Raw genomic sequence first — 27,152 nt, forward strand, 5'->3', positions numbered from 1 at the left:
ATAATAATAATAATAGTAAATATAACTATAAAGGTAAAGGTTATATAATAATAATACATATAATAATAACAGTAAATATAACAAATATAACCATAATGTACAGGTTATATAATAATAAAAATAATAATATTAAATATAACCATAAGGTATAGGTTATATAATAATAAAAATAATGGTAAATATAACCATAAGGTATAGGTTATATAATAATAAAAATAATGGTAAATATAACCATAAGGTATAGGTTATTTAATAATAACAATAATAACAGTAAATATAACCATAAGGAATAGGTTATATAATAATAAAAATAGTAAATATAACCATAAGGTATAGGTTATATAATAATAAAAATAGTAAATATAACCATAAGGTATAGGTTATATAATAATAAAAATAGTAAATATAACCATAAGGTATAGGTTATATAATAATAAAAATAATAACAGTAAATATAACCATAAGGAATAGGTTATATAATAATAAAAATAGTAAATATAACCATAAGGTATAGGTTATATAATAATAAAAATAGTAAATATAACCATAAGGTATAGGTTATATAATAATAAAAATAGTAAATATAACCATAAGGTATAGGTTATATAATAATAAAAATAGTAAATATAACCATAAGGTATAGGTTATATAATAATAAAAATAGTAAATATAACCATAAGGTATAGGTTATATAATAATAAAAATAGTAAATATAACCATAAGGTATAGGTTATATAATAATAAAAATAGTAAATATAACCATAAGGTATAGGTTATATAATAATAAAAATAGTAAATATAACCATAAGGTATAGGTTATATAATAATAAAAATAATAACAGTAAATATAACCATAAGGAATAGGTTATATAATAATAAAAATAGTAAATATAACCATAAGGTATAGGTTATATAATAATAAAAATAATAACAGTAAATATAACCATAAGGTATAGGTTATATAATAATAAAAATAATAATAAACAGTAAATATAACAAATATAACCATATGATATAGGTTATATAAAAATAAAAAGAGCTCAGGGTATAATTTTTTATTAAAGCCAATTTGTAAAACATTTTATCTAAATGCATCAAAAAGAAATGAAAGATTTTACAGAGCTAAACTGCTAAATTAAATGCACAGTACTCATCCCAGTAATTTCATTAAACAACTTTCTATGTGTCCTTCTGTCGCTACAAAACTACAGTTTCACCTATTAACGGATTAAAACCCTGTGATTTATAATCCGTTTACGTGTCGCTTTGGGTTTACAGCGGATCCTACATATGTATAAAGCAAGAGACTAAGACTGTGAGAGGGTTAAACAAACCCTGAGAGTCAGTCATGGATTCCTGTAGAAGATCTTCACTAGCTGCAGAACTGTCAGATAAATACAGTGCATAGACTTCTGCTGCATATTTTGTTGGTTTATCTATAGGCCAGTAAGAGTGTAACTATATACAGGAATCCTCTGATTACTGGGGGTAGGGCAGTCAATGGATTTAAACACATAAATGAATGTGCAGATCTAAAATAAACAAGTGATAGACTGAAGCAACAAGCAGCAGATTGCAGAGGCTGTTTTTCCGGTGAGGGTCAGAAGCGAGTGTTTGACCTCAGTGTTTTGTATGGAGGTTCCAGTGATTCAGGCATCAGTAATGAGACTTGACAGTGCTTTTCTGAGTGGTACAAGCCCTTATAGACACAATGCATGAGACGAGCGTTCCTTGTAATGTTGCCATATGGCAAAGCCTGGGCTGATGTCACGCTAAGCGAATCACATCAGTCTCTAAGCCTAAAGCCACACTAATATGCTCATTGGCTTTGCCGTGCGTACGTACACAGCTACAGATAGCGAGAGCTGACCTTCCTCAGCAAATCACAGACGTAGCACTACTAGAGACCAGTAACTAATGTGTGAATACGATCACACTCCAGCTGTTACTGAAAAGTACACCTGTGCCAGTTATGGCTAGTGAGCAATAAACACCCTGATACATTGGTACGTACACAGCTACAGATAGCGAGAGCTTCCTCAGCAAATCACAGACGTAGCACTACTAGAGACCAGTAACTAATGTGTGAATACGATCACACTCCAGCTGTTACTGAAAAGTACACCTGTGCCAGTTATGGTCAGTGAGTAATAAACACCCCGATACATTGGTACGTACACAACTACAGATAGCGAGAGCTTCCTCAGTAAATCACAGACGTAGCACTACTAGAGACCAGTAACTAATGTGTGAATACGATCACACTCCAGCTGTTACTGGTAATTACACCTGTGTCAGTTATGGTCAGTGAGCAATAAACACCCTGATACATTGGTACGTACACAGCTACAGATAGCAAGAGCTTCCTCAGCAAATCACAGACGTAGCACTACTAGAGACCAGTAACTAATGTGTGAATACGATCACACTCCAGCTGTTACTGGTAATTACACCTGTGCCAGTTATGGCTAGTGAGCAATAAACACCCTGATACATTGGTACGTACACAGCTACAGATAGCGAGAGCTTCCTCAGCAAATCACAGACGTAGCACTACTAGAGACCAGTAACTAATGTGTTAATACGATCACACTCCAGCTGTTACTGGTAATTACACCTGTGCCAGTTATGGCTAGTGAGCAATAAACACCCTGATACATTGGTACGTACACAGCTACAGATAGCAAGAGCTTCCTCAGCAAATCACAGACACAGCACTGCTAGAGACCAGTAACTAATGTGCGAATACGATCACACTCCAGCTGTTACTGGTAATTACACCTGTGTCAGTTATGGTCAGTGAGCAATAAACACCCTGATACATTGGTACGTACACAACTACAGATAGCGAGAGCTTCCTCAGCAAATCACAGACACAGCACTACTAGAGACCAGTAACTAATGTGTGAATACGATCAGACTCCAGCTGTTACTGGTAATTACACCTGTGTCAGTTATGGTCAGTGAGCAATAAACGCCCTGATACATTGGTACGTACACAGCTACAGATAGCAAGAGCTTCCTCAGCAAATCAGACATAGCACTACTAGAGACCAGTAACTAATGTGTGAATACGATCAGACTCCAGCTGTTACTGGTAATTACACCTGTGTCAGTTATGGTCAGTGAGCAATAAACACCCTGATACATTGGTACGTACACAGCTACAGATAGCAAGAGCTTCCTCAGCAAATCAGACGTAGCACTACTAGAGACCAGTAACTAATGTGTGAATACGATCACATTCCAGCTGTTACCGGTAATTACACCTGTGTCAGTTATAGTTAGTGAGCAATAAACACCCTGATACATTGGTACGTACACAGCTACAGATAGCGAGAGCTTCCTCAGCAAATCACAGACGTAGCACTACTAGAGACCAGTAACTAATGTGTTAATACGATCACACTCCAGCTGTTACTGGTAATTACACCTGTGCCAGTTATGGCTAGTGAGCAATAAACACCCTGATACATTGGTACGTACACAGCTACAGATAGCGAGAGCTTCCTCAGCAAATCACAGACGTAGCACTACTAGAGACCAGTAACTAATGTGTGAATACGATCACACTCCAGCTGTTACCGGTAATTACACCTGTGCCAGTTATGGTCAGTGAGCAATAAAGACCCTGATACATTGGTACGTACACAGCTACAGATAGCGGGAGCTTGCTCAGTAAATCACAGACGTAGCACTACTAGAGACCAGTAACTAATGTGTTAATACGATCACACTCCAGCTGTTACTGGTAATTACACCTGTGCCAGTTATGGCTAGTGAGCAATAAACACCCTGATACATTGGTACGTACACAACTACAGATAGCGAGAGCTTGCTCAGCAAATCACAGACTCAGCACTACTAGAGACCAGTAACTAATGTGTGAATACGATCACACTCCAGCTGTTACCGGTAATTACACCTGTGCCAGTTATGGTCAGTGAGCAATAAAGACCCTGATACATTGGTACGTACACAGCTACAGATAGCGGGAGCTTGCTCAGTAAATCACAGACGTAGCACTACTAGAGACCAGTAACTAATGTGTTAATACGATCACACTCCAGCTGTTACTGGTAATTACACCTGTGCCAGTTATGGCTAGTGAGCAATAAACACCGATACATTGGTACGTACACAGCTACAGATAGCGAGAGCTTCCTCAGCAAATCACAGACGTAGCACTACTAGAGACCAGTAACTAATGTGTGAATACGATCACACTCCAGCTGTTACTGGTAATTACACCTGTGTCAGTTATGGTCAGTGAGCAATAAACACTGATACATTGGTAATTACACCTGTGTCAGTTATGGTCAGTGAGCAATAAACACCATGATACATTGGTACGTACACAGCTACAGATAGTGAGAGCTTCCTCAGCAAATCACAGACTCAGCATTACTAGAGACCAGTAACTGTAATGTGTGAATACGATCACACTCCAGCTGTTACTGGTAATTACACCTGTGTCAGTTATGGTTAGTGAGCAATAAACACCGATACATTGGTACGTACACAGCTACAGATAGCGAGAGCTTCCTCAGCAAATCACAGACGCAGCACTACTAGAGACCAGTAACTAATGTGTCAATACGATCAGACTCCAGCTGTTACCGGTAATTACACCTGTGTCAGTTATAGTTAGTGAGCAATAAACACTGATACATTGGTAATTACACCTGTGTCAGTTATGGTCAGTGAGCAATAAACACCCTGATACATTGGTACGTACACAGCTACAGATAGCGAGAGCTTCCTCAGCAAATCACAGACGTAGCACTACTAGAGACCAGTAACTAATGTGTGAATACGATCAGACTCCAGCTGTTACTGGTAATTACACCTGTGTCAGTTATGGTCAGTGAGCAATAAACACCCTGATACATTGGTAATTACACCTGTGCCAGTTATAGTCAGTGAGCAATAAACACTGATACATTGGTAATTACACCTGTGTCAGTTATGGTCAGTGAGCAATAAACACTGATACATTGGTAATTACACCTGTGTCAGTTATGGTTAGTGAGCAATAAATACCCTGATACATTGGTACGTACACAGCTACAGATAGCGAGAGCTTCCTCAGCAAATCACAGACGCAGCACTACTAGAGACCAGTAACTAATGTGTTAATACGATCAGACTCCAGCTGTTACTGGTAATTACACCTGTGCCAGTTATGGTCAGTGAGCAATAAACACCCTGATACATTGGTAATTACACCTGTGCCAGTTATGGTCAGTGAGCAATAAACACCCTGATACATTGGTAATTACACCTGTGCCAGTTATAGTCAGTGAGCAATAAACACTGATACATTGGTAATTACACCTGTGTCAGTTATGGTTAGTGAGCAATAAATACCCTGATACATTGGTACGTACACAGCTACAGATAGCGAGAGCTTCCTCAGCAAATCACAGACGTAGCACTACTAGAGACCAGTAACTGTAATGTGTGAATACGATCACACTCCAGCTGTTACTGGTAATTACACCTGTGCCAGTTATGGCTAGTGAGCAATAAACACCCTGATACATTGGTACGTACACAGCTACAGATAGCGAGAGCTTCCTCAGCAAATCACAGACGTAGCACTACTAGAGACCAGTAACTGTAATGTGTGAATACGATCACACTCCAGCTGTTACTGGTAATTACACCTGTGTCAGTTATGGTCAGTGAGCAATAAACACCCTTATACATTGGTACGTACACAGCTACAGATAGCGAGAGCTTCCTCAGCAAATCACAGACGCAGCACTACTAGAGACCAGTAACTAATGTGTGAATACGATCAGACTCCAGCTGTTACTGGTAATTACACCTGTGTCAGTTATGGTCAGTGAGCAATAAACACCCTGATACATTGGTACGTACACAGCTACAGATAGCGAGAGCTTCCTCAGCAAATCACAGACGTAGCACTACTAGAGACCAGTAACTAATGTGTGAATACGATCAGACTCCAGCTGTTACTGGTAATTACACCTGTGTCAGTTATGGTCAGTGAGCAATAAACACCCTGATACATTGGTACGTACACAGCTACAGATAGCGAGAGCTTCCTCAGCAAATCACAGACGTAGCACTACTAGAGACCAGTAACTAATGTGTGAATACGATCAGACTCCAGCTGTTACCGGTAATTACACCTGTGCCAGTTATAGTTAGTGAGCAATAAACACACTGATACATTGGTACGTACACAGCTACAGATAGCGAGAGCTTCCTCAGCAAATCACAGACGTAGCACTACTAGAGACCAGTAACTAATGTGTGAATATACGATCACACTCCAGCTGTTACTGGTAATTACACCTGTGCCAGTTATGGTCAGTGAGCAATAAACACCCTGATACATTGGTAATTACACCTGTGTCAGTTATGGTCAGTGAGCAGTAAACACTGATACATTGGTAATTACACCTGTGTCAGTTATGGTCAGTGAGCAATAAACACCCCGATACATTGGTAATTACACCTGTGTCAGTTATGGTCAGTGAGCAATAAACACTGATACATTGGTAATTACACCTGTGTCAGTTATGGTCAGTGAGCAATAAACACCCCGATACATTGGTAATTACACCTGTGCCAGTTATGGTCAGTGAGCAGTAAACACTGATACATTGGTACGTACACAACTACAGATAGCGAGAGCTTGCTCAGCAAATCACAGACTCAGCACTACTAGAGACCAGTACCTAATGTGTGAATACAATCAGACTCCAGCTGTTACTGGTAATTACACCTGTGTCAGTTATGGCCAGTGAGCAATAAACACCCCGATACATTGGTAATTACACCTGTGTCAGTTATGGTCAGTGAGCAATAAACACTGATACATTGGTAATTACACCTGTGTCAGTTATGGTCAGTGAGCAATAAACACTGATACATTGGTAATTACACCTGTACCAGTTATGGTCAGTGAGCAATAAACACTGATACATTGGTAATTACACCTGTGTCAGTTATGGTCAGTGAGCAATAAACACTGATACATTGGTAATTACACCTGTGTCAGTTATGGTCAGTGAGCAATAAACACTGATACATTGGTAATTACACCTGTGTCAGTTATGGTCAGTGAGCAGTAAACACTGATACATTGGTAATTACACCTGTGTCAGTTATGGTCAGTGAGCAATAAACACTGATACATTGGTAATTACACCTGTGTCAGTTATGGTCAGTGAGCAATAAACACTGATACATTGGTAATTACACCTGTGTCAGTTATGGTCAGTGAGCAATAAACACTGATACATTGGTAATTACACCTGTGTCAGTTATAGTCAGTGAGCAATAAACCCCCGATTACATTGGTAATTACACCTGTGTCAGTTATGGTCAGTGAGCAATAAACACTGATACATTGGTAATTACACCTGTGTCAGTTATGGTCAGTGAGCAATAAAGACTGATACATTGGTAATTACACCTGTGTCAGTTATGGTCAGTGAGCAATAAAGATTGATACATTGGTAATTACACCTGTGTCAGTTATGGTCAGTGAGCAATAAAGACTGATACATTGGTAATTACACCTGTGTCAGTTATGGTCAGTGAGCAATAAACACTGATACATTGGTAATTACACCTGTGCCAGTTATGGTCAGTGAGCAATAAACACTGATACATTGGTAATTACACCTGTGTCAGTTATGGTCAGTGAGCAATAAATACCCTGATACATTGGTAATTACACTTGTGTCAGTTATGGTCAGTGAGCAATAAACACTGATACATTGGTAATTACACCTGTGTCAGTTATGGTCAGTGAGCAATAAACACTGATACATTGGTAATTACACCTGTGTCAGTTATGGTCAGTGAGCAATAAACACTGATACATTGGTAATTACACCTGTGTCAGTTATGGTTAGTGAGCAATAAACACTCTGATGCAAATAAATAAAATAAAAAAGTGACCCAAAACTATCAGCAGCATACAGAGACAGTTGTTAGTGTGGTAGGATTTTGGGGGTAACATGGCAGCATATAACCACACAAGGCTCTCTATACTGTCATTGCGATGCGGTGGGCAGCATATAACCACACAAGGCTCTCTATACTGTCATTGTGATGCGGTGGGCAGCATATAACCACACAAGGCTCTCTATACTGTCATTGTGATGCGGTGGGCAGCATATAACCACACAAGGCTCTCTATACTATCATTGCGATGCGGTGGGCAGCATATAACCACACAAGGCTCTCTATACTATCATTGTGATGCGGTGGGCAGCATATAACCACACAAGGCTCTCTATACTGTCATTGTGATGCGGTGGGCAGCATATAACCACACAAGGCTCTCTATACTGTCATTGTGATGCGGTGGGCAGCATATAACCACACAAGGCTCTCTATACTGTCATTGTGATGCGGTGGGCAGCATATAACCACACAAGGCTCTCTATACTGTCATTGTGATGTGGTGGGCAGCATATTACCACACAAGGCTCTCTATACTGTCATTGTGATGCGGTGGGCAGCATATAACCACACAAGGCTCTCTATACTATCATTGTGATGCGGTGGGCAGCATATAACCACACAAGGCTCTCTATACTGTCATTGTGATGCGGTGGGCAGCATATAACCACACAAGGCTCTCTATACTATCATTGCGATGCGGTGGGCAGCATATAACCACACAAGGCTCTCTATACTATCATTGCGATGCGGTGGGCAGCATATAACCACACAAGGCTCTCTATACTGTCATTGCGATGCGGTGGGCAGCATATAACCACACAAGGCTCTCTATACTGTCATTGTGATGCGGTGGGCAGCATATAACCACACAAGGCTCTCTATACTATCATTGCGATGCGGTGGGCAGCATATAACCACACAAGGCTCTCTATACTATCATTGCGATGCGGTGGGCAGCATATAACCACACAAGGCTCTCTATACTGTCATTGTGATGCGGTGGGCAGCATATAACCACACAAGGCTCTCTATACTGTCATTGTGATGCGGTGGGCAGCATATAACCACACAAGGCTCTCTATACTGTCATTGTGATGCGGTGGGCAGCATATAACCACACAAGGCTCTCTATACTGTCATTGTGATGCGGTGGGCAGCATATAACCACACAAGGCTCTCTATACTGTCATTGTGATGCGGTGGGCAGCATATAACCACACAAGGCTCTCTATACTGTCATTGTGATGCGGTGGGCAGCATATAACCACACAAGGCTCTCTATACTGTCATTGTGATGCGGTGGGCAGCATATAACCACACAAGGCTCTCTATACTGTCATTGCGATGCGGTGGGCAGCATATAACCACACAAGGCTCTCTATACTGTCATTGCGATGCGGTGGGCAGCATATAACCACACAAGGCTCTCTATACTGTCATTGTGATGCGGTGGGCAGCATATAACCACACAAGGCTCTCTATACTGTCATTGTGATGCGGTGGGCAGCATATAACCACACAAGGCTCTCTATACTGTCATTGCGATGCGGTGGGCAGCATATAACCACACAAGGCTCTCTATACTGTCATTGCGATGCGGTGGGCAGCATATAACCACACAAGGCTCTCTATACTGTCATTGTGATGCGGTGGGCAGCATATAACCACACAAGGCTCTCTATACTGTCATTGTGATGCGGTGGGCAGCATATAACCACACAAGTCTCTCTATACTGTCATTGTGATGCGGTGGGCAGCATATAACCACACAAGGCTCTCTATACTGTCATTGTGATGCGGTGGGCAGCATATAACCACACAAGGCTCTCTATACTGTCATTGTGATGCGGTGGGCAGCATATAACCACACAAGGCTCTCTATACTATCATTGTGATGCGGTGGGCAGCATATAACCACACAAGGCTCTCTATACTGTCATTGTGATGCGGTGGGCAGCATATAACCACACAAGGCTCTCTATACTGTCATTGTGATGCGGTGGGCAGCATATAACCACACAAGGCTCTCTATACTATCATTGTGATGCGGTGGGCAGCATATAACCACACAAGGCTCTCTATACTGTCATTGTGATGCGGTGGGCAGCATATAACCACACAAGGCTCTCTATACTGTCATTGTGATGCGGTGGGCAGCATATAACCACACAAGGCTCTCTATACTGTCATTGTGATGCGGTGGGCAGCATATAACCACACAAGGCTCTCTATACTATCATTGTGATGCGGTGGGCAGCATATAACCACACAAGGCTCTCTATACTATCATTGAGATGCGGTGGGCAGCATATAACCACACAAGGCTCTCTATACTGTCATTGTGATGCGGTGGGCAGCATATAACCACACAAGGCTCTCTATACTGTCATTGTGATGCGGTGGGCAGCATGCCACCAAGGTCACTTCACTACTTGTCCACACTAAGTGGCTGACATAAGGGAAAGTGTCAGACCTTTCTTTGCCTAGGGCTGCACAAAACTAAATACAATATTGAAAATACACTTCCCATTGGTCTGGCAAACCAGGGGTAGTTAATGTAGTCTTTAAAGGGACACTCAAGTCAAAATCAAACTTTCATGATTGAGAGAGAGCAGCACTTTTACATTTTCCAATAAACTTCCATTCACACAATGTGCAGTCTTTTTATATTTACACTTTTTGAGTCACCAGCTCCTACTGAGCATGTGCAAGAAATCACAGACTATACGTTTATGCATTTGTGATTGGCTGATGGCTGTCACATGATACAGGGGGGAGTGGAAATAGAAAAAATAAATCTAATGCTATTGCATTGTCTTTTTAGCATGCATTTATTATTTATGCAAATCTACTGTATTTACGCTTTGCTTATCCATCTGAAGGTCAGGTTTAAACTGGTGACAAAGGGACATAAAGACCAATAATAAAATGTAGTAATTGCTGCTGTTCCAGAGCTGAACCAATGAGGGGCAGCATACTTGCATAGCCCCCAATCACTGTTTGTGTTAAGCTCAGGATCAATAGGTGTTTTTTCATTCCCAGTCTACAGGTCTCTCACGTGGCAATAAACAGCAGAGCTGGCACTATGGGCACAGGGATAGTTTCTACTAACAGATAAAAGTCATGAAAAGAAATACGGATTTTAAAGGGACAGATGTGAAACTTACATGCACGGATGTGTTAGAAAGAGACACTAGCGCTCTCTCACATACAGAATAAACTAATCTAACACAGTCATCTCTAGTTCTCCACATCTGGTGCCAGCGCCTGGGAAGCGTCTTTCACTCCGGACTCGCATGATTGATGTCCCCTATCGGAACTTCAGTGAGTCTCCGTGCATTGCAGCAAGTGGGACTATTTATTTATTCTGTAAGTGCACTTTTGTCTTTAGCAGAAATTCTCTATTCAAACAAAGCTGCCAGCTCAGGAAGGACTGATTGTGCAGATATATCAGGGTGAAACTACATGATGATTACTTGATGAAGTAAGAATTTTAATATTTTTAATTGTTGATTTCATCCATTTTTTGACCTTTAAAGGGACAGTCAAGTCCAAAAAAAAAACTTTCATGTTTCAAATAGGGCATGTCATTTTAAACAACTTTCCAATTTACTTTTATCACCAATTTTGCTTTGTTCTCTTGGTATTCTTAGCTGAAAGCTAAACCTAGGAAGGCTCATATGATAATTTCTAAGCCCTTAAAGGCCACCTCTTATCACATGCTTTTTTATTTGCTTTTCACAACAGGGGAGAGCTAGTTCATGTGAGCCATATAGATAACATTGTGAGCACGCCCGTGGCTTGTGGCAGAAACTGCACTAATTGGCTAAAATGAAAGTCAATAGATAATAAATAAAATGTCATGTGATCAGGGGGCTGTCAGAAGATGCTTAGATACAAGTTAATCACAGAGGTAAAAAGTATATTAATATAACTGTGGTGGCTGTGCAAAACTGGGGAATGGCTAATAAAGGGATTATCTAGCTTTCTAAACAACAAAAATTCTTTTGTTGACTGTCCCTTTAAGATATAGGACAAACGTTTAGTACATTTTATATTATTTTCTCTTGCAGTTCAAGAGTGGGTGTTTATCTATGGGTTTAATCTGTTTGGGGGAGTTAAACACATAGTTATCTTGAGTCAGTGATACAACAATGAGATGTTCTAAAAAACTAGGGAATTAAATATAAATATTTACAGACAGTAGAAACAACCAAATACTCACTGAGAATAGATTGCATTAAACAATCTGGTTTCTTTGAAGTGGCGCGAGTGACAAGTACACGGTAAGGGTGGGCGATACCCAGAGCCGCGCAGGACGCAGCACGCACACAACAAAGCAGCCACATCGGATAATTATGTAAACTGAGTCTGGGAAGCCAATTAATAATGTACTTGTGACACTTTATTCTGTCAGATCAGGGACCCTCCTATGTGTTAGTCATCTGTGAGCCAAAGAGAAGCTACAAACGTAAACTTAAAGGGACATGAAACTCATTTATTTTATGACTGAGGGAGAGAATACAATTTACTTCTATTATCTGATTTGTTTCATTCTCTTGAAGAAACAGCAATGCACATGGGTGAGCTAATAACACGAGGTATCTATGTGCAGCCACCAATCAGCAGCTCATGAGTCTACCAGGTATTTTTTTAAACAAAGGATACCATGAGAACTAAACTAATTAGATAATAGAAGTACATTGGAAAGTTGTTTAAAATTATATTCTCTAAATCAAAAAATGCAGAACTCGCACTACATGCTGCACAGGGATTGCTTGATCAGTGCAGGAACTTATTTATATCTGTCCCTAACAGTAAACAAAGAGTAAACAGCACTAGAGGATTTTCACAGGGTGTGTCCGCGGACTGCAAACCAAAACAATAAATCTGTATTTTGCACAGCAGTGAATAATTTCTGTTGTTTATATCCCTTTAATTAGAAGGCAGATCAGATATTTAAAGGGACAGTCTGCTTTAAACATCCCTTTATTACCCATTTCCCAGTTTTGCATAACCAACACAGTTATAACACTTTTTACCTCTGTGATTACCTTGTATCTAAGCCTCTGCAGACTGCCCCTTATCTCAGTTATATTAATATACTTTTTACCTCTGATTATCCTGTATCTAAGCCTCTGCAGACTGCTCCTTATCTCAGTTATATTAATATACTTTTTACCTCTGTGATTACCGTGTATCTAAGCCTCTGCAAACTGCCCCCTTATCTCAGTTATATTAATACACTTTTTACCTCTGTGATTACCTTGTATCTAAGCCTCTGCAGACTGCCCCTTATCTCAGTTATATTAATATACTTTTTACCTCTGATTATCCTGTATCTAAGCCTCTGCAGACTGCTCCTTATCTCAGTTATATTAATATACTTTTTACCTCTGTGATTACCGTGTATCTAAGCCTCTGCAAACTGCCCCCTTATCTCAGTTATATTAATACACTTTTTACCTCTGTGATTACCTTGTATCTAAGCCTCTGCAGACTGCTCCTTATCTCAGTTATATTAATACACTTTTTACCTCTGTGATTACCTTGTATCTAAGCCTCTGCAGACTGCCCCTTATCTCAGTTATATTAATATACTTTTTACCTCTGATTATCCTGTATCTAAGCCTCTGCAGACTGCTCCTTATCTCAGTTATATTAATATACTTTTTACCTCTGTGATTACCGTGTATCTAAGCCTCTGCAAACTGCCCCCTTATCTCAGTTATATTAATACACTTTTTACCTCTGTGATTACCTTGTATCTAAGCCTCTGCAGACTGCCCCTTATCTCAGTTATATTAATATACTTTTTACCTCTGATTATCCTGTATCTAAGCCTCTGCAGACTGCTCCTTATCTCAGTTATATTAATATACTTTTTACCTCTGTGATTACCGTGTATCTAAGCCTCTGCAGACTGTCCCTTATCTCAGTTATATTAATATACTTTTTACCTCTGTGATTAATTTGTATCTAAGCCTCTGCAGACTGCTCCTTATCTCAGTTATATTAATATACTTTTTACCTCTGTGATTACCGTGTATCTAAGCCTCTGCAAACTGCTCCTTATATCAGTTATATTAATATACTTTTTACCTCTGTGATTACCTTGTATCTAAGCCTCTGCAGACTGCCCCCTTATCTTAGTTATATTAATATACTGTTTACCTCTGTGATTACCTTGTATCTAAGCCTCTGCAGACTGCCCCTTATCTCAGTTATATTAATATACATTTAACCTCTGTGATTACCTTGTATCTAAGCCTCTGCAGACTGCACCTTATCTCAGTTATATTAATAAACTTTTACCTCTGTGATTACCTTGTATCTAAGCCTCTGCAAACTGCTCCTTATCTCAGTTATATTAATATACTTTTTACCTCTGTGATTATCCTGTATCTAAACCTCTGCAGACTGCACCTCATCTCAGTTATATTAATATACGTTTTACCTCTGTGATTATCTTGTATCTAAGCCTCTGCAGACTGCTCCTTATCTCAGTTATATTAATATACTTTTTACCTCTGTGATTACCCTGTATCTAAACCTCTGCAGACTGCACCTTATCTCAGTTATATTAATATACTTTTTACCTCTGTGATTACCTTGTATCTAAGCCTCTGCAGACTGCCCCCTTATCTCAGTTATATTAATATACTTTTTCCCTCTGTGATTACCTTGTATCTAAGCCTCTGCAGACCGCTCCTTATCTCAGTTATATTAATATACTTTTTACCTCTGTAATTACCTTGTATCTAAGCCTCTGCAGACAGCTCCTTATCTCAGTTATATTAATATACTTTTTACCTCTGTGATTACCTTGTATCTAAGCCTCTGCAGACTGCTCCTTATCTCAGTTATATTAATATACTTTTTACCTCTGTGATTACCTTGTATCTAAGCCTTTGCAGACTGCTCCTTGTCTCAGTTATATTAATATACTTTTTACCTCTGTGATTACCCTGTATCTAAGCCTCTGCAGACTGCTCCTTATCTCAGTTATATTAATATACTTTTTACCTCTGTGATTACCTTGTATCTAAGCCTTTGCAGACTGCTCCTTGTCTCAGTTATATTAATATACTTTTTACCTCTGTGATAACCCTGTATCTAAGCCTCTGCAGACTGCTCCTTATCTCAGTTATATTAATACACTTTTTACCTCTGTGATTACCTTGTATAAAAACCTCTGCAGACTGACCCTTATCTCAGTTATATTAATATACTTGTTACCTCTGTGATTACCTTGTATCTAAGCCTCTGCAGACTGCCCCCTTATCTCAGTTATATTAGTATACATTTTACCTCTGTGATTACCTTGTATCTAAGCCTCTGCAGATTGCTCCTTATCTCAGTTATATTAATATACTTTTTATCTCTGTGATTACCTTGTATCTAAACATCTGCAGACTGCTCCTTATCTCAGTTATATTAATACACTTTTTACCTCTGTGATTACCCTGTGTCTAACCCTCTGCAGACTGCCCCCTTATCTCAGTTTTATTAATATACTTTTTCCCTCTGTGATTACCCTGTACCTAAGCCTCTACAGACTGCACCTTATCTCAGTTATATTAATATACATTTTACCTCTGTTATTACCTTGTATCTAAGCCTCTGCAGACTGCTCCTTATCTCAGTTATATTAATATACTTTTTACCTTTGTGATTACCTTGTATCTAAGCCTCTGCAGACTGCTCCTTATCTCAGTTATATTAATATACTTTTTACCTCTGTGATTACCTTATATCTAAGCATCTGCAGACTGCTCCTTATCTCAGTTATATTAATATACGTTTTACCTCTGTGATTACCCTGTATCTAAGCCTCTGCAGACTGCCCCTTATCTCAGTTATATTAATATACTTTTTACTTCTGTGATTACCTTGTATCTAAGCCTCTGCAGACTGCTCCTTATCTCAGTTATATTAATATACTTTTTATCTCTTTGATTACCCTGTATCTAAGCCTCTGCAGACCGCCCCTCATCTCAGTTATATTAATATACTTTTTACCTCTGTGATTACACTGTATCTAAGCCTCTGCAGACTGCCCCTTAACTCAGTTATATTAATATACTTTTAATCTCTGTGATTACCCTGTATCTAAGCCTCTGCAGACTGCTCCTTATCTCAGTTATATTAATATACTTTTTACCTCTGTGATTACCCTGTATCTAAGCCTCTGCAGACTGCTCCTTATTTCAGTTATATTAATATACTTTTTACCTCTGTGATTACCCTGTATCTAAGCCTCTGCAGACCGCCCCTTATCTCAGTTATATTAATATACTTTTTACCTGTGTGATTACATTGTATCTAAGACACTGCAGACTGCCTCTTATCTCAGTTATATTAATATACTTTTAATCTCTGTGATTACCCTGTATCTAAGCCTCTGCAGACTGCTCCTTATCTGAGTTATATTAATATACTTTTTACCTCTGTGATTACCTTGTATCTAAGCCTCTGCAGACTGCTCCTTATTTCAGTTATATTAATATACTTTTTACCTCTGTGATTACCTTCTATCTAAACCTCTGCAGACTGCCCCTTATCGTTTGACAGACTTGATTTTGCCAATCAGTTCTGACACATAAATAACTCTCTACAGGAGTGAGCACAATGTTATCTCTATGGCACCCATAAACAAGCGCTGTTTAGCTGTGAAAAACTGCACTGAGATAAAAGGCGGCCTTCAAGAGCTTAAAAATTAGCACATGAGCCTTCCTAGGTTTAGCTTTCAACGAAGAATACCAAGAGAACAAAGCAAAGTTGATGATAAAAATAAATTGGAAAGTTGTTTAAAATTGCTGCCCTATCTGAATTATGAAATTTTATTTTTGACTTGACATTCCCTTTAATATCGTCCCTACAATAAATATAAGACCATAATCCCCCCAGCCTTTTTGTACAACGCGTATTTCATTGGTTCCTCTAGAGTCACGTCAGACTTCCAACACAAAACAAAGCAGTTTTTTTCACTACCTTAAGAGTAACGTACATAATCAGAGCGAATTCCAGGAAACATAAGGAGTTTTTACCTCTTGAGATTTGACATTTGGATTATATTTTGTACCCTGCAGTCTACATAACCATATTCCTGGAAACAAAGACGTCCGTCCTAGAGCGGTTTTCCTTTTTGGAATAATTTACATATATTTATTTACATATAAATAACCTAATTTGGCTCCTGTTTCTTATAAATGTATCAAGCCTTGCTTTAACCCTTTTCTGCCCAGGCCCTAGTATCTGTTGCACAACAAAACTAAAATGACTTGTGCACGATAGTATCTTTTGCTTACCGTGAGCCGATGACATCAAAGAGGTGCTGCCAGCGGTCATTGATTTTATTGAGCTTGTTGTCTATGTCTGTGGATCTCGCTTTGTTACTGGCGATGATAAGCTGGTCCCCAATTTGTTTTAAGTGAACTTTATTTTCACTGAAGAGGTTGATTTCTTCCATACAGTCCTAACACGACAGGAAATTAGCATAAAATTAGCAGAGCTATTAATTAGCGCAACTAACAATGACGCAGCCCATAACCACCAGGGAAAGAAAAGGACGTGAAGATTAATCAGAATTTATTGTGTTAACAAAAGGAAACATTTACACAGAAATGCATCTGCAATAAAATGACATAATATGAAATCAGATCCCAGCAGAACTCAAACCACATGTTCCATCAAGTGTTTTACTGCTGAACAAAATGAGCCTCTGGAACTTGTATATAAACAGTAGTTTGTTTACCTGTCAGCAGGACTGGTCAACCCATTAGTAACCAGACAGGCATCAAAGGGTTAACACTAACCAATTATTTAGCAAGGAAAGCAAAATCCTACCCACATCAGGCAACATTCTCACAGGGCTAAAGAAGAACACATGCACGTACACATGTGCATACGCGTACACATGCACATACGTGCACACACTTACACATGCACACACTTACACATGCACATACGTGCACACACTTACACATACATACACATATGTGCACACACACATGCACATACACATATGCGTTCACACTTACAGATGCAGGTACACATATGCGCACACACTTGAACGTACACATACGCACACACACTTACACATGAACGTACACATACGCACACACACTTACACATGCAGTTACACATACGCGCACACACTTACACATGAACGTACACACTTGCACATGCAGTTACACATACGCGCACACACTTACACATGAACGTACACACTTGCACATGCAGTTACACATACGCGCACACACTTACACATGAACGTACACACTTGCACATGCAGTTACACATACGCGCACACACCTACACATGCAGGTACACACTTACACATGCAGGTACTCATACGTGCACACACTTACACATGAATGTACACATACACACTTACACATGAATGTACACATACGCGCACACACTTACACATGAACGCAAACATACGCACACACACTTACACATGAATGTACACATACGCACACACACTTACACATGAACGTACACACTTGCACATGCAGTTACACATACGCGCACACACTTGCTCATGAACGTACACATACGTGCACACACACATGCAGTTACACATACGCGCACACACTTTCTCATGAACGTACACATACGCACACACACTTACACATGCAGTTACACATATGCGCACACACTTACACATGCAGTTACACATACGCGCACACACTTACACATGAACGTACACACTTGCACATGCAGTTACACATACGCGCACACACTTACACATGAACGTACACACTTGCACATGCAGTTACACATACGCGCACACACTTACACATGAACGTACACATACGCGCGCGCACACTTACACATGAACGTACACACTTGCACATGCAGTTACACATACGCGCACACACTTACACATGAACGTACACACTTGCACATGCAGTTACACATACGCGCACACACTTACACATGAACGTACATACTTGCACATGCAGTTACACATACGCGCACACACTTACACATGAACGTACACATACGCGCGCACACTTACACATGAACGTACACACTTGCACATGCAGTTACACAAACGCGCACACACTTACACATGAATGCACACATACGCGCACACACTTACACATGCAGGTACACATACGCGCACACACTTGCACATGAACGTACACATACATGCACACAATTACACATGCAGGTACACATACGCGCACACACTTGCACATGAACGTACACATACGCGCACACACTTACACATGAACGCACACATATGCACACACACTTACACATGAATGTACACATATGCGCGCACACTTACACATGAACGTACACACTTGCACATGCAGGTACACATACACGCACACACTTACACATGAACGCACACACTTGCACATGCAGTTACACATACGCGCACACACTTGCTCATGAATGTACACACTTACACATGCAGGTACACATATGCGCGCACATATGCGCGCACACTTACACATGAACGTACACACTTGCACATGCAGTTACACATACACGCACACTCTTACACATGCACAACCTTTTGGATAGATGTCACACTTTGTTCAGAATTGATCTTTACGCTGGAGATTCTCAAACTTTAAATAACTGAGCTGTACCCTCTAGATAAGGACAGCGGCATAAATAGTATAATATTATATATAGATTGTAAACTCTTCGCAACAGGAGCCTTCTGCTCCTCCTGTATTATGAAACCCACATATTTTGCGATTTTAAGCAACTTTCTAATTGACTTCTATTACCAATTTTTCTTTGTTCTCTTAGTATCTTTATTTGAAAAAACAGGAATGTAAGCGTAGGAGCCGGGCCATTTTTGGTTAGATTCCTGCTTTTTCAAATAAAGATACCAAGAAAACAAAGAAAATTTGATAACAGGAGTAAATTAGAAAGTTGCTTAAAATTACTGCTCTATCTGAATCATTAAAGTAAAAATGCCCTAGAGACCCAAAAAAGCAGCAATTTATTTTCTGGCGTCTCTAGGGAGCGTGGGACAAACAAGTTTTATAATTTGTTCCCATTATTTACACACACAGGAAGTCACTCCAGTTAGCAATAGACTACATGACAAAAGCAATGCTGGGGATAATAGTCATTTACAGCTTTCTCCAATATAAACATCACATCTAGATTTCATAGACAATTTGGAGAGTGGAAGTGTTGGCTTTGTATCAAATAAAATAAAAAATAATATAAAAGTGCCAGACAAGGATACATATAACTAATAGACCTGTGTGGTGGCTAAACAGCACAGTTAGAAAGAATTTCCGGGAATATTTCAGTTTCCTGCTAGGTGCTCTGACAGCTTCCTGCTAGGTGCTCTGACAGCTTCCTGCTAGGTGCTCTGACAGCTTCCTGCTAGGTGCTCTGACAGCTTCCTGCTAGGTGCTCTGACAGCTTCCTGCTAGGTGCTCTGACAACTTCCTGCTAGGTGCTCTGATAGCTTCCTGCTAGGTGCTCTCACAGCTTCCTGCTAGGTGCTCTCACAGCTTCCTGCTAGGTGCTCTCACAGCTTCCTGCTAGGTGCTCTCACAGCTTCCTGCTAAGTGCTCTCACAGCTTCCTGCTAGGTGCTCTCACAGCTTCCTGCTAGGTGCTCTCACAGCTTCCTGCTAGGTGCTCTGACAGCTTCCTGCTAGGTGCTCTGATAGCTTCCTCCTAGGTGCTCTGATAGCTTCCTGCTAGGTGCTCTGATAGCTTCCTGCTAGGTGCTCTGACAACTTCCTGCTAGGTGCTCTCACAGCTTCCTGCTAAGTGCTCTGCTGTAATCTGTTTAATAAACTATGGATAAGTCTAAATTATACTATTACTTTCAAATGGGTGTGTTTTGATTGCAGAACTGAGTGGGCGGAGCAGTTGAACAGTAGGTCGTCAATACTCCAGTAACCCGCTTGCTTGCTCTGCTGCAAAGTGTCCCTGGAATTTTTTTTTAAATGTTGGCAACTATGGCTAAGTGCTCTGACAACTTCCTGCTAGGTGCTCTCACAGATTCCTGCTAGGTGCTCTGACAACTTCCTGCTAGGTGCTCTCACAGCTTCCTGCTAGGTGCTCTGATAGCTTCCTGCTAGGTGCTCTCACAGCTTCCTGCTAGGTGCTCTCACAGCTTCCTGCTAGGTGCTCTCACAGCTTCCTGCTAGGTGCTCTCACAGCTTCCTGCTAGGTGCTCTCACAGCTTCCTGCTAGGTGCTCTGATAGCTTCCTGCTAGGTGCTCTCACAGCTTCCTGCTAGGTGCTCTCACAGCTTCCTGCTAGGTGCTCTCACAGCTTCCTGCTAGGTGCTCTCACAGCTTCCTGCTAGGTGCTCTCACAGCTTCCTGCTAGGTGCTCTCACAGCTTCCTGCTAAGTGCTCTGACAGCTTCCTGCTAGGTGCTCTGACAGCTTCCTGCTAGGTGCTCTGACAGCTTCCTGCTAGGTGCTCTCACAGATTCCTGCTAGGTGCTCTGACAACTTCCTGCTAGGTGCTCTCACAGCTTCCTGCTAGGTGCTCTTACAGCTTCCTGCTAGGTGCTCTCACAGCTTCCTGCTAAGTGCTCTGACAGCTTCCTGCTAGGTGCTCTGACAGCTTCCTGCTAGGTGCTCTGACAGCTTCCTGCTAGGTGCTCTGACAGCTTCCTGCTAGGTGCTCTGACAGCTTCCTGCTAGGTGCTCTGACAGCTTCCTGCTAGGTGCTCTGACAACTTCCTGCTAGGTGCTCTGACAACTTCCTGCTAGGTGCTCTGATAGCTTCCTGCTAGGTGCTCTGATAGCTTCCTGCTAGGTGCTCTGATAGCTTCCTGCTAGGTGCTCTCACAGCTTCCTGCTAGGTGCTCTCACAGCTTCCTGCTAGGTGCTCTCACAGCTTCCTGCTAAGTGCTCTCACAGCTTCCTGTTAGGTGCTCTCACAGCTTCCTGCTAGGTGCTCTGACAGCTTCCTGCTAGGTGCTCTGATAGCTTTCTGCTAGGTGCTCTGATAGCTTCCTGCTAGGTGCTCTGACAGCTTCCTGCTAGGTGCTTCCTGCTAGGTGCTCTGACAGCTTCCTGCTAGGTGCTCTCACAGCTTCCTGCTAGGTGCTCTCACAGCTTCCTGCTAGGTGCTCTCACAGCTTCCTGCTAGGTGCTCTCACAGCTTCCTGCTAGGTGCTCTCACAGCTTCCTGCTAGGTGCTCTCACAGCTTCCTGCTAGGTGCTCTGATAGCTTCCTGCTAGGTGCTCTCACAGCTTCCTGCTAGGTGCTCTCACAGCTTCCTGCTAGGTGCTCTCACAGCTTCCTGCTAGGTGCTCTCACAGCTTCCTGCTAAGTGCTCTGACAGCTTCCTGCTAGGTGCTCTGATAGCTTCCTGCTAGGTGCTCTGACAGCTTCCTGCTAGGTGCTCTCACAGATTCCTGCTAGGTGCTCTGACAACTTCCTGCTAGGTGCTCTCACAGCTTCTTGCTAGGTGCTCTCACAGCTTCCTGCTAGGTGCTCTTACAGCTTCCTGCTAGGTGCTCTGACAGCTTCCTGCTAGGTGCTCTGACAGCTTCCTGCTAGGTGCTCTGACAGCTTCCTGCTAGGTGCTCTGACAGCTTCCTGCTAGGTGCTCTGACAACTTCCTGCTAGGTGCTCTGACAACTTCCTGCTAGGTGCTCTGATAGCTTCCTGCTAGGTGCTCTGATAGCTTCCTGCTAGGTGCTCTCACAGCTTCCTGCTAGGTGCTCTCACAGCTTCCTGCTAAGTGCTCTCACAGCTTCCTGCTAGGTGCTCTCACAGCTTCCTGCTAGGTGCTCTGACAGCTTCCTGCTAGGTGCTCTGATAGCTTCCTGCTAGGTGCTCTGATAGCTTCCTGCTAGGTGCTCTGACAGCTTCCTGCTAGGTGCTTCCTGCTAGGTGCTCTGACAGCTTCCTGCTAGGTGCTCTCACAGCTTCCTGCTAGTTGCTCTCACAGCTTCCTGCTAAGTGCTCTCACAGCTTCCTGCTAGGTGCTCTCACAGCTTCCTGCTAGGTGCTCTCACAGCTTCCTGCTAGGTGCGCTCACAGCTTCCTGCTAGGTGCTCTCACAGCTTCCTGCTAGGTGCTCTCACAGCTTCCTGCTAGGTGCTCTCACAGCTTCCTGCTAAGTCATAGTTGCCAACAGTCCCTGATTTCCAGGGACAGTCCCTGGCTTTTTTTTGTCCCTGGAAATGTCCCTGAAAATCTCTTTTGCACAACATTTGTTGTGTGTATATATATATATATATATATACACATACACATACACACACACACACACACATAGATCATAGATAGATGATAAATAGATATAGTGTATTATTTAAATATAATTCATTCCTAATGGAATATTGTTATTATTGAATGGGTTCACATATTATTTGTCTTTCTAATTTTGATGCTGTGTTGTAAAAATAAGCATATGCCCAGAATGTGTTCCAGAGACTGGGTAGGTGTAAGAGCTTGGTGCTGTAATCTGTTTAATAAACTATGGATAAGTCTAAATTATACTATTACTTTCAAATGGGTGTGTTTTGATTGCAGAACTGAGTGGGCGGAGCAGTTGAACAGTAGGTCGTCAATACTCCAGTAACCAGCTTGCTTGCTCTGCTGCAAAGTGTCCCTGGAATTTTTTTTTAAATGTTGGCAACTATGGCTAAGTGCTCTGACAACTTCCTGCTAGGTGCTCTCACAGATTCCTGCTAGGTGCTCTGACAACTTCCTGCTAGGTGCTCTCACAGCTTCCTGCTAGGTGCTCTGATAGCTTCCTGCTAGGTGCTCTGACAGCTTCCTGCTAGGTGCTCTGACAGCTTCCTGCTAGGTGCTCTGACAGCTTCCTGCTAAGTGCTCTGACAGCTTCCTGCTAGGTGCTCTGATAGCTTCCTGCTAGGTGCTCTCACAGCTTCCTGCTAGGTGCTCTCACAGCTTCCTGCTAGGTGCTCTCACAGCTTCCTGCTAGGTGCTCTGACAGCTTCCTGCTAGGTGCTCTCACAGCTTCCTGCTAGGTGCTCTGACAGCTTCCTGCTAGGTGCTCTCACAGCTTCCTGCTAGGTGCTCTCACAGCTTCCTGCTAAGTGCTCTGACAGCTTCCTGCTAAGTGCTCTGACAGCTTCCTGCTAAGTGCTCTGACAGCTTCCTGCAAGGTGCTCTCACAGCTTCCTGCTAGGTGCTCTCACAGCTTCCTGCTAGGCGCTCTCCCAGCTTCCTGCTAGGTTTTCCTTTAGGAATGTGATTGTGTGCTGTGCTGAACTGTGAATTGGGAGCAGCCTGCCAGAAAGCTTTTAAAAATGCAAACACAGGGACAGAAAACGAGAGGAAGCTTTACACATAAATAAAAGCAAATTAAATAGCTGCTACAATAGGGTTAAAATTATAATAAAAAAAATATTACAGCTTTTAAAAAAAACAAAGAATATGTAAGTACAGAAAAACAACTTTTACCAATAGGACTGTAGAACACAACTTCTCCAGAGATGCTGGAGTGCATGCTGCAGGATTCAGAACCCTGACCTTGCAACATTCTACAGGAGCTTGATTATATCTGTTCCTCATTGGCCACAGTAAAGCAGATAAGATAAACCTATACATTATGTGCATTACTATCCATCAATAGAACTTCTCTCTCACAAGCTCGTACACAACTTGTGCTTAGGACACACTTGAACGTTCACTGACAAAGATCTCTTACATCTGTATCGGTGAACAGAGATGTGGAGATTTATCTTATCTGCACTGATTAAACAATCACTATGCAGAATGTTGCAAGGTCAGGGTTGAGAATCTTGCATGATGCACTCCAGCCATAACCCTTTTAGATCCATAAAATAGTTTAAACTTTTTTTTTGTGTAATATCACTTATAATCCTGATTAAACACAATGACTATATCAATAAAAACAATGTTATTGGCACTTTAGCATTACAGTAATAGGTTATGATGACTACTGTGGTATAATCCCCACTGATCCCACCTTCCTTTTACCTTCTGTAGTTTCTCGATCATTTCTTCAATGTTAACATCTGCTGTTTGCAGCACTTTGCTTTCCATCTGCGTCAGCCATTCACACAGCTCCTTATTCTTCTCATTAAACACATTCCAGGCGTTGAGTCTGTCCTCAATTTCTTGCTTCCGAATAGACACCTAAATGAGAAACACTCAGGTTTAACAACAAGCAAGAACACATGAGCTTTTTCAGACAGCTGGATTTGATCATTCTTTTCCTTGCAATTATTAGGGCATGTGGCCTTTTTCTTAAGGACGTTATAGCTTTGTCACATGCCTAACAGACATAAATACAGAACAAGGCACTTGATACAGCAATTGATCCACACAGATGAAGTTTATTTGGTTCCATTAAATAATTAAGGTGATAAGTACTTATGTACTTACACTGAAGAGGAATTTGGATACATTGGATAATTTTGTTTATTATACCATAAATATATATTATGATTAAATCTGAGTTAATGGTCTGTAGCTTAGTGGGTTACTGCATCTGTCAATATCCAGTCACTGAGGAACCAGACAAGAGTGTTCATATTCACCTATATTGTTTACATTTGAGCCACAAGCAGAACGTATCAGAATCAATGCATATTGGCAACTGCAAACATAAACTCTGCTTAAATGCTAAAGGGAACTTCCACTCTCTCAAACATTACAAAACATTTAATCAAACTTCACAAACTGAATTCTACCTATCTAAAAGGTACATGAAACCCAAATGTTTCTTTTGTGATTCAGATAGAGCAGCAATTTTCAAACAACTTTCTAATTTACTTCTATTATGAAATGTTCTTCTTTCGCTTGTTATCTTTTGTTGAAAAAAGCTCTGGAGCACTATATGGCTGCAGTTTTGTCCGAATGTTATCCATTTGCAAGAGCACTGGGTGGCAGCACTATTTACTGCCATGTAGTGTTCCAGATGCTACCTAGGTATCTCTTCAACAAGGAATACAAAGCAAATATTTTATAATAGAAGTCATATCCCTTTAATAAATGCACAACTAACATCGGACAATCCTCTTCATATTATGTATGCAGCATAAATCCATGTCACAGGTGCAGGAGAGATAAAAAATGATTTTGATGTCATTACAGCTGAATTATAGTCTAAAACAGGGAGGGCCACATGCAGCCCTTCGCATTAGTTTTTGCAGCCCAGTGAAAAATCAGTAACAAACTGTGTGCTTTGGGGACTTCTGGGGGTGGGCAAACAAGGCTGCATCAGCTAAAAAGGAGGGGAAAAAAGCAGAATGTGGGTACCCTGGAACCTTAGCTAAATCTCGCCCTTTTAGGAAATATTATGTATTTGTATGTTTAATGTTCATGAATGTAAGTGGCCCTTAAAGCTTCTTTAGTATTGATCTGCAGCCCCCAAGTATTAGGAAATTGGCCATCACTGATCTCACATTTCAATCTGCATACAGACAGGGTTAAAGGGACAGTCAAAATGAACCTCTCATGATTCAGATAGGGGTAGGGTTGCCGCCTCAGCCATGTTTTCCTGGACACTTATGAGATACACATGCTGCAGGGTGTGCAGGGAGGAACATGTATTGTGTTTCTGGACAGCACTATTCATAGTCCTCCCTGCACACCCTGCAGCATGTGTAACTTATAAGTGTTCTGTATTTTAAGGGACGCGTGGCAACCCTAGATAGGGCATGCAATTTTAAACAACTTTCCAATTTACTTTTAACATCAAATTTGCGTTGTTCTCTAGGTATTCTTTGTTGAAAGCTAAACCTAGGTAGGCTCATATGCTAATTTTCTAATACCTTGAAGGCCGCCTCTTATCTCAGTGCATTTGACAGTTTTTTTACAGATAGAGGGCGTTAGTTAATGTGTGCCATATAGATAACATTGTGCTTACTCCTGTGGAGTTATTTAGGACTGTGGCTGAAATGCAAGTCTGTCAAAAGAACTGAGATAAGGGGGCAGTCGGCAGAGGTTTAGCTACAAGGTAATCACAGAGGTAATAAGTATATTTCTATAACAGTTTTGGTTATGCAAAACTGGGGAATGGGTAATAAAGGCATTATCTATATTTTGAAACAATTCTGGAGTAGACTGTCCCTTTAACACATTGTGAACCTATCTGCATTTCATTGCAAATGGTAGGGCTCATGCAATGGCGCTCCCTGTCCTCGCGGAACCAACTGCGTGAGAGCAGAACTTCAGCCTGGTCAAATGAGCCCGGAGTGATTTTCATCTGCCAATTAGGTGGAGAGTGTTTAGG

General features: G+C 41.0%; 1 protein-coding gene across 1 annotated transcript in view; it reads right to left on the reverse strand.

The window, feature by feature from the left end:
* The window catches only part of SYNE2 (spectrin repeat containing nuclear envelope protein 2), a 799,180-nt gene that overhangs the window by 55,246 nt on the left and 716,782 nt on the right, over nucleotides 1–27,152 (reverse strand). The window contains exons 96-97 of the mRNA XM_053697281.1: nucleotides 24,893–25,051; nucleotides 17,265–17,431 (exon numbers count right to left, since the gene is read on the reverse strand). Coding sequence (XP_053553256.1) covers nucleotides 17,265–17,431; nucleotides 24,893–25,051 — 326 coding nt within the window. The remainder of the gene's footprint in view (nucleotides 1–17,264; nucleotides 17,432–24,892; nucleotides 25,052–27,152) is intronic.

The sequence above is a fragment of the Bombina bombina genome, chromosome 1 (genome assembly GCF_027579735.1).
Source record: "Bombina bombina isolate aBomBom1 chromosome 1, aBomBom1.pri, whole genome shotgun sequence".
In the NCBI taxonomy this organism is placed as follows: Eukaryota; Metazoa; Chordata; class Amphibia; order Anura; family Bombinatoridae; genus Bombina; species Bombina bombina.